General features: G+C 33.6%; 1 protein-coding gene across 1 annotated transcript; it reads left to right on the forward strand.

Annotated features, from left to right (window-relative positions):
- Positions 1–703: 703 nt before the first annotated feature.
- Positions 704–2550, forward strand: LOC106331040. Its single transcript, XM_013769398.1, has 3 exons — positions 704–1540; positions 2042–2439; positions 2523–2550. The coding sequence occupies exons 1-3, from the start codon at positions 704–706 to the stop codon at positions 2548–2550; spliced, it is 1263 nt and encodes a 420-aa protein (XP_013624852.1).
- Positions 2551–9962: the final 7412 nt, after the last annotated feature.

The following is a 9962-nucleotide window of genomic DNA, read 5'->3' on the forward strand; positions in this document are numbered from 1 at the left end:
CAACGGAATTCCGACGAAAACTTGTCGGAAATATATTTCGGTAAATTCGTCGGAACTGCGTCGGAAAATCCTGACAGAATACATTCGTCGGTATTTCGTCATACGATCCCGACAGAAAACCGACAAAAAACTGACAAATATATGACCGTTGCAAAAAATTGACACTTACCGACGAAATACCGACGGCATACCGACCATGAAAGAATTCGGTCATAATTCCGTCGGTTTTTCCGACGGAATACCGACGGATTGAACAGCCGTTATACTTCCCGACTGAAAACCGACGAATTTGCAGCCGTTGCACTTCCCGACGAAATACCGACGGATTATGTAGCCGTTAGTATCCGTTTAAATTACCGACGGAACGCCGACGGGTTTAGGACGTTAATTTAGCCGTTATGATTCCCGACGGAATACCGACGAATATTTTCCGTCGGAAAGATTTCCAATTCATTATAAATACGACCTCTCCTTCATTCATTGAAATCACAACAAAACAATATAAATTATGGGTACTCCTTATAATTTCCGTTCTTGGTTAGATCAACCTCATATGGATCCAAATACAAATTTACTTACGGAGGAATACGCACGTGGTATTCAAGAATTCATGGGGGTGGTTCAAAGTCAACCGGAAGCAAGAACAAGTAAGTATTTATTATGTCCATGTTCTACTTGTAAGAATAATATCCGTGTCAAAAAAATGGAAGTATGGAGTCATTTATATTTGAAAGGATTTACACGTGGTTATAAGATTTGGTATCTTCATGGAGAAAGATTTGAGTATGGTAGTAGTAGCGAACCTCAAACTGCCGATAGGTTAGATGAACCTACCACGGATGTAGATTTTGGGATAGGGACTGTTCAGATGGTATATGATGCATATGGAGAAAATTTACCGTCGGGTGAAGAGGAAGGAGATAGACAAGAACAACCCAATGTAGAAAATTTCCCATGTGAAGAGGAAGGAGAACGAGAACAACCCAATCTAGAAGCCAGAAGATTTTTTGAAATGTTAGATGCAGCTAAGCAGCCATTGTATCAAGGATGTAAAGATGGGCATTCACCTTTATCATCCGCAAGTCGATTGATGGCGCTAAAGACTGACTATAATTTGGCTGAAGAATGTGTGGATGCGATTGCAGATTTTGTTAAAGATGTTCTTCCTGAAGATAATCTTGCACCTGGCTCATATTATGAGGTACAAAAATTGGTCGCTGGTCTTGGCTTACCATATCAGGTGATAGATGTATGCATCGATAACTGCATGATTTACTGGAGAGCAGATGAGAACAGGGAGAGATGTAAATTCTGTCGGAAACCTCGTTATCAGGATACGACTGGAAGAGTTCCGGTGCCATACAAACGAATGTGGTATTTGCCGTTGACTGAAAGATTAAAGAGGTTATATCAGTCTGAACGAACAGCAGAACCAATGAGATGGCATGCTGAGCACTTAACAAATGGTGAGATAACACATCCTTCCGATGCAGAGGCGTGGAAGCATTTTCAATCAACATATCCAGAATTTGCATCTGAGGTAAGAAATGTGTATCTTGCATTATGCACAGATGGTTTCAGTCCATTTGGAAAGCATGGAAGACAATATTCATTGTGGCCGGTAATCTTGACACCTTACAACTTACCACCACATTTGTGTATGCGACGGGAGTTTTTGTTCCTCTCAATTCTCGTTCCCGGGCCAGATCATCCTAAGAGATCACTGGATGTGTTTCTTCAGCCATTGATATATGAGCTGCAATTATTATGGGAGCACGGTGTTCATACATACGATGTTTCGCGGAAAGAGAATTTTCAGATGCGAGCAGTACTTATGTGGACAATAAGTGATTTTCCAGCATATGGTATGTTATCTGGATGGACCACGCATGGGAGGCTATCATGTCCTTATTGCCAAGACAACACAGATGCTTTCCAACTAAAAAATGGTCGGAAAACGTGTTGGTTTGACTGTCACAGGAGATTTCTACCACACGATCATCCATATCGTAAGAGTAAGACATTGTTTACAAAGAACAAGAGGGTGTTTGACAGTCCACCTGAAGAAGTAAGTGGCAAAAAGTTGAAGGAACAATTAAGAGATTTTGGTGCAGATAGAACGCCAGACGTGGGTGGAAACGGACATGAACCGATTTATGGTGTAGGGGAAAATCATAATTGGCATAAGAAGAGTATCTTCTGGGATTTGCCCTATTGGGAGACTCATTTGTTGCGGCACTGTTTAGATGTCATGCATATTGAGAAGAACTTTTTCGACAATTTGATGAACACCATCCTTGATGTCCAAGGCAAGACGAAGGATAACTTGAAGTCAAGACTGGATTTGGTTGATATTTGTGCTCGTCCCGAACTTCATGTTGATGAGCACGGTAAAGGTCCTATTCCCATATATCGACTGGATGCAACTGCAAAAGAAGAGTTTTTTGATTGGATAACACACAGTGTTAAATTTCCAGACGGTTATGCATCAAGTTTGCGTAATTGTGTTGACAAAAGTGAAGGGAAGTTTACTGGCTTGAAGAGCCATGATTGTCATGTAATGTTTAGAAAAAAACCGACGGAATATGTTCGTCGGTATTTACCGACGATATGTGTTCGTCGGTATTTTGCCGACGAATTGCCGACGAATATCAGTATACCGACGAGATGATACCGACGGACATATTTCGTCGGTATTCCATCGGTATGCTACTTTCCCGACGAGATTATGACGGATTTGTCCATCGGTATCAAGCAGTTTTCTTGTAGTGATGCACTTTTTAACTTTATCAAAAACTGTGTAACCAATGATGTTTTATAGTCTCTTCTGTGATTGGTTGAATAATTTTTAATTTATATTTTAATAATATTTTTAAGATAAAAATAAGTTTTTAATAATTGTGCGCAATCCTAAAACTTCATGTATTTTGAAACAGAGTAAATATTATATATTGATCCCGCAGGACTCTAGCAAGTAGGAACGAGGGAAAATGAGTCTCAACAATTGTTTTGTAACTAAGGCTAAACTGAAATTGTAGAAATATCTGAAACTCAATCTCACGAAATCTTCGAGACACACATTTTATCTCATTCGATCCAATAAAGGTTTCTGTTATTTTATTCTAAACCTACCATAAGTTTGAAATCACATTCATTAGTTTAGCCTCCTAAATACATCCACATACCTCATTACTATCGTAATGGAAACACTCTTTATGTCTTGTTTCCTAACATAATCACTTTATTTCCAAAACTATGAATTATTTTGCTGCATTTAATCGTTGTCCCGCAGTATTTCCGTAGATCTAATATATTTTAAAATATCTCTATATTGTATTTCTCGCAGTCGTTGTCCCGCAGTGCATAATGTATTTTACTCCCTATGTTTCTAAATAGATGATGTTTTAGGAAGTTTTTGATGTTTCAAAATAGATGATGTTTTCATATATCAATGCACTTTTTAACTTTATCAAAAACTGTGTAACCAATGATGTTTTATATTTTATTTTATGATTGGTTGAATAATTTTTAGTTTATATTTTAATAATATTTTTAAGGTAAAAAATAAGTTTTTAATAATTGTGCACAATCCTAAAATATCATGTATTTTGGAACAGAGTGAATTTTATATATGGATCCCGCATGACTCTAGCAAGTAGGAACGAGGGAAAATGAGTCTCAACAATTGTTTTGTAACTAAGGCTAAACTGAAATTGTGGGGATATCTGAAACTCAATCTCATGAAATCTTCGAGACACACATTTTATCTCATTCGATCCAACAAAGGCTTCTGTTATTTTATTTTAAACCTACCATAAGTTTGAAATTACATTCATTAGTTTAGGCTCCTAAATACATCCACATACCTCATTACTATCGTAATGGAAACACTCTTTTATGTCTTGTTTCCTAACATAATCACTTTATTTCCAAAACTATGAATTCTTTTGCTGCATTTAATCGTTGTCCCGCAGTATTTCCGTAGATCTAATATTTTTTTTAAATCTCTCAATATTGTATTTCTCGCAGTTATTGTCCTGTAGTGCATAATGTATTTTACTCCCTCTGTTTCTAAATAGATGATGTTTTATGAAGTTTTTGATGTTTCAAAACAGATGATGTTTTCATATATCAATGCACTTTTTAACTCTATCAAAAACTGTGTAACCAATGATGTTTTATATTCTCTTTTGTGATTGGCTGAATAATTTTTAATTTATATTTTAATAATATTTTTAAGATAAAAAATAAGTTTTTAATAATTGTGCACAATCCTAAAACATCATGTATTTTGAAATAGAGTGAATATTATATATTGATCCCGCAGGACTCTATCAAGTAGGAACGAGGGAAAATGAATCTCAACATTGTTTTGTAACTAAGGCTAAACTGAAATTGTGGAAATATCTGAAACTCAATCTCATGAAATCTTCGAGACACACATTTTATCTCATTCGATCCAATAAAGGCTTATGTTATTTTATTTTAAACCTACCATAAGTTTGAAATCACATTCATTAGTTTAGGCTCCTAAATACATCGACATACCTCATTACTATCATAATGGAAACACTCTTTTATGTCTTGTTTCCTAACATTATCACTTTATTTCCAAAACTATGAATTCTTTTGCTGCATTTAATCATTGTCCCATAGTGTTTCCGTAGATCTAATGTATTTTAAAATCTCTCTATATTGTATTTCCCGCAGTCGTTGTCCCGCAGTGCATAATGTATTTAACTCCCTTTGTTTCTAAATAGATGGTGTTTTAGGAAGTTTTTTGATGTTTCAAAATAGATTATGTTTTCACATATCAATGCACTTTTTAACTTTATCAAAAATTGTGTAACCAGTGATGTTTTATAGTCGCTTTTGTGATAGGTTAAATAATTTTTAATTTATATTTTAATAATATTTTAAAGATAAAAATAAATTTTTAATAATTGTGCACAATCCTAAAACTTCATGTGTTTTGAAACAAATAGAATATTATATATTGATCCTGCAGGATTCTAGCAAGTAGGAACGAGCGAAAATGATTCTCAACAATTGTTTTGTAACTAAGGCTAAACTGAAATTGTGGAAATATCTGAAACTCAATCTCATGAAATCTTGGAGACACACATTTTATCTCATTTGATCCAATAAAGCCTTCTGTTATTTTATTTTAAACTCTACCATAAGTTTGAAATCATATTCATTAGTTTACTTCAATAACTTTTTGTGTTAGAAGTAAACACAGCATCACGTATAGGAATATTGTTTGCGCCACATATTTTATTTGTTTTCTCCATTAGATAAGAATCTTGTTGACTATTAGTTAACATGCCCATTAATTTGATCGTATACAAAGAAAGAACTTTCATTTTTCTTGAAATTGTTTTTTTTTTTTCATTTTCGAACCATGTATCTTTCTCCGATAATCCTAAATACACCCACGTACCTCATTACTATCGTAATGCAAACACACTTTTATGTCTTATTTCCTAACATATAGTCACTTTATTTCCAAAACTATGAATTTTTTTGCTGCATTTAGTCGTTGTCCCGCAATATTTTCGTACATCTGATACTCCCTCCGTTTCATATTGTAAGTAGTTTTAGGAAAATTTTTTTGTTTCAAAATGTAAGTAATTTTCGTATTTTTAGGTAGCTTTTACATTTATTGAATACAGTGTGACCAATCAAATTAAATAGACTTATTTTTTATTGGTTAAATTATGTCTAACCTATTTATTATAAAATACTTTTTAAAAACATAGTAATTTTCTTAATCTTCGCGCTTTTAGCCAAAACTACTTATATTATAAAACGGAGGGAGTATATTTTAAAATCTCTATTTTGCTTGACTTTCACTTCATACTAGATAGTAATCCGCGCAAGCGCGGATAAGATATCTATATTAATATTGAAATTACATATTATGATTATGTATAACATAAGGTATACTTTAAATAATAGTTAGATAGAACTAAATGTATGATTGTTCTCAGGGACGAAGCCAAAGACTTTTTATAATAGATTTACTAATATTAAAATTTAATATATGGTGTTTACAAGTTTAAGAAGAAGTTTTGGAAAATATTTTTTTTTATATTTTGCCTATCACGTTGTAGTAGTTATGGACTTACGTGTTTAACAAATAAAATCGAAAAAAGTGGATCAATAACATATTATAAGCAAAACAATAACCGTGTGAAATAAAATAATTATAGCTCCTTTAAATTCAGAAAACATAATAGCATAATAAAAAAAATTGAAGGTTATTTGACCCTCTAAATTGTAAAGGTTGCTCCAGATGCGACCAGCACGTGAGACTTACTGGTGGTTCATTCCTGGAAGTTTCTTCTCATCTTCAAGGTCGTCTAATGCAGAGCTCTCATGGCGGCAAAGGTGGTGACACTCGCATGCTTATATTGCTTGCTCGATAGAATAATACACTAGCCGAGACGATTTACAGTTATTCAGTCTCCTCCAAACAGAGATCACCTCATCGAGCTGTAACAAAACCGAGTACGACATATTTATCTAGAAATAAATTTTCAACGTCCTCTTTTAGCAATGAGAGACGGTTCTCAAGAACGTGAGTGGTCTGCTAAATGCATGAAAGCAGGTATGGAGAAAATGGTTATTTCATTAACACTTAGCATCGTACTAAAGTTTCATCGTTTTGTCGTCTCTACGGATCTGTCGACTTAATGGCGATAGATCAGATGGGTTACTGTTTTTAACATAAACGTATAGAGAAATAAGGAATTTTTATTGATGCTATGATTATATTGAGAGGATTGATAAATCAAGTAATCGAACTTGAAACTGAAGGTTATCACGTAAAAATGTTCGTTGAGAAAAGTATAGATGGTATAAAGTTCTTTTAAAAAAATATTAGTGTGAACATATTAAATTCACAGTTTAGTTTTGGTGAGAAACGTTCTATGTGTGACACCTAAGCGTTTTACTAAATAAAAGCTTCTCGTGAAGCTACGTCACCACGTCACATACTTTGCCAATAAACTTTTTAGGTAAGTTTTAAAAGTGTTTCTCCTTTAATATATAGGGGATAAGAAAATACTATCGTCAACAAAAAAGATCCAAAATTTTTCTCTAGCAATACGAAACACAAGGATACAATTATCTTTTTCACTTTTGTAAACAACGAGATTAGTACATTAATAAACAGAAAAAGAAAAGATAAGAAGTTTCCTTGTCTTAAGCTCCTATAGGAATAGTACGCCCTCTTGGTTCTCCTTTAAAATAAATTTGCTAATTGATCGATGTGATGCAACTCATCTATTACTCCACAGTTAAATCTATTTTTTTAGATGATGTAGAAGTAGAACTTAATTAAGAATGTGCTTATACTTGGATATTTGCTGCTTATGTCGAAGATTGAGACTGAGACTGCCTCAGGATATGTTAGAAGTGTAAAGTTTCAATTTTTATAAAAATTTACTTTAGCAAACAAAATACTTATATATGTATATCTTTTAAACCAAATTTAGTTTTATATTTTTAACTAAACTTATTGCAAAGAATTTCTCAGAAAAATATTTTGCAATATAATTTATATATAGTTAAAAAAGAAAATTGTTAAATGGTCCCAAATTTTTAAGTAAGAAACTTCTTCTCGCAGGCTCGCAGCTTATTTTGATTGTCGGATTGTTCTTCTCCAGCGATCAGCACATGCTCGTAGCCTCGTACCAAACATAATCCCATCCTTTGATTTCTTTTTCGTGTTCTAATCACGAGCGTAATGCTTGCTTATCAAGTCTTTTGCTAATTTTTTTTTATTTTTTTACGGTATTACGAAAAATATTATTTAAAAATATATATATATATTTAAACATTATATAGATGATTTGTTTTTAACTACGTCAACTTAAACTGTCTTATGAAATCCAACGGTATTGTTTACAACGAAAATCTCTTATTATATTTTTTTTATTAATCTGCATAATTCGTTCTTTTTGAGATTCTAAATACAAACTTCCTTATTTTTCTTTGTATCTGAAATACAAACTTCCTTATGTAACAACCTTTTATGAACTATATGGACTAAAGGACCTTCCACCGCTAATTTCTTGTCTATCTAATGATTTAAGATGACCTTCAGGTGACGATACTAAGTGGCAGTGTTCATAGTGACACCAAACTCTCTTTGCTTTTCTTTCTCTATGAGTTGGAAGATGGGGATAACACTTATCCGTTATGTTTGTTAGCCTGCGCTGGAATATCTTAGTGGGGAGGTAACCTAATTTAGTATTCAGATCACACAAATCTGATCAAATGTACAAGGAAATGGTTAAAATATGTGTGGTTTGAAAGTGAATTGCTCGGAATTTGTTAAGGTTATCAGTCATGGAGAAGAACACCGAGATATAAGAGCTTTGATATATGATATCAGAAGACTAAAGTGGATGTATGCTGCTTTGATAATGCTAGCTAGGAGCTTTAATGTGTTACCTGAGCTTCTTTGGGACATGTCCCTCGAAAGCTGATATTATTCCCTGATGTTTAATTTAGCAAAATTGCGTGTCTGATGTTGATTATGTTTCCTCTCACGTATCTTTCTTTTGGATGTATCAACATGCATTTGCATAGTTTCTCGAATTGATCAATGAAATAGTTATTTCAGAAAATCTTTCGGATCAAATCTAAGGTATGTAATATGATCGCAATTCGTAATATGAGAGTAGAATGTCAAATACAAACTCATATATAATTCATGAATATGGATTGCAATAAGTGTATAATCAACTCCAAAATCACGGAGGCTCTCGTATCATTAAGTTAATTAAAATACGTCATATACGAATGATTTTGTATTTTAGCAGTATTTATATTTAGCGCTGAGATTTTTGATCAACCAATCGTGAAAATATTAAATGCACACGAATCTTTTCATTTTCCAGAGAGTTCTCGAGTGTGTTGCTGTCGTTCCTCCTGATTTCATATGATAATTTTTAATATTGTCAAGGTAGCCATCAACTCTGTTATCAAACAAGTCCCAAAACTGACCAATTTGTTATATTAAAAAACAAAGTAATAGGTGTTATAAATTAAGCATTGAAATGATCATCCACTTCTTTATCAAACTCAAGCACTATGATCATCCACTCCTTTACCAACTCAAGCACTATGATCATCTACTCATCAAGCACTATGATCACCCACTCATTTACCAAATTTAGCACCATCTTTGTTATTTTATGTATTGTTGTTCACTATAAATACCATCACTCATCTCACTCTTTTGTACACCATAAACAAGAACAAGAGTTTATAATCAAAGAACCATTACATCTTCTTCTTCTTCCTTATAATAAACTCTCTCCCTTATACTAGTGTTATTTGCTTCCTACGGGTATTAAATTCTACTCTTATTTAAATTTCTCGATACTATAAATTATAAGTTATTTCATAACACGTTATCAGCACGATCACTCTGCGATTCGGTAAAATTTATTTGTATCATTTATACCCTGTTATAATGGTCGGTATACCGCCTCTACTATTATTTATATCATGTTATAATGGCCGGAATACCGCCTATATTATTTACTAGTAATTTAATTTATTTATTGGTCGGCCGAGCCGCCTTATATCCTGTTTATTATTTATTGGTCGGCCGAGCCGCCTTATATCCTGTTTATTATTTATTGGTCGGCCGAGCCGCCTTATATCCTGTTTATTATTTATTGGTCGGCCGAGCCGCCTTATATCCTGTTTATTATTTATTGGTCGGCCGAGCCGCCTTATATCCTGTTTATTATTTATTGGTCGGCCGAGCCGCCTTATATCCTGTTTATTATTTATTGGTCGGCCGAGCCGCCTTATATCCTGTTTATTATTTATTGGTCGGCCGAGCCGCCTTATATCCTGTTTATTATTTATTGGTCGGCCGAGCCGCCTTATATCCTGTTTATTATTTATTGGTCGGCCGAGCCGCCTTATATCCTGTT

This window comes from Brassica oleracea, chromosome C3 (genome assembly GCF_000695525.1).
Source record: "Brassica oleracea var. oleracea cultivar TO1000 chromosome C3, BOL, whole genome shotgun sequence".
In the NCBI taxonomy this organism is placed as follows: Eukaryota; Viridiplantae; Streptophyta; class Magnoliopsida; order Brassicales; family Brassicaceae; genus Brassica; species Brassica oleracea.

Excerpts from the sequence above, each read along its gene's own strand:
- LOC106331040 (XM_013769398.1), top strand. The coding sequence starts at position 704 with ATGGAAGTATGGAGTCATTTATATTTGAAAGGATTTACACGTGGTTAT. Across the intron at positions 1,541-2,041 it reads ATCCAGAATTTGCATCTGAG|AGGGTGTTTGACAGTCCACC; the intron begins GTAAGAAATGTG and ends ACAAAGAACAAG. Across the intron at positions 2,440-2,522 it reads GATGCAACTGCAAAAGAAGA|GGAAGTTTACTGGCTTGAAG; the intron begins GTTTTTTGATTG and ends ACAAAAGTGAAG.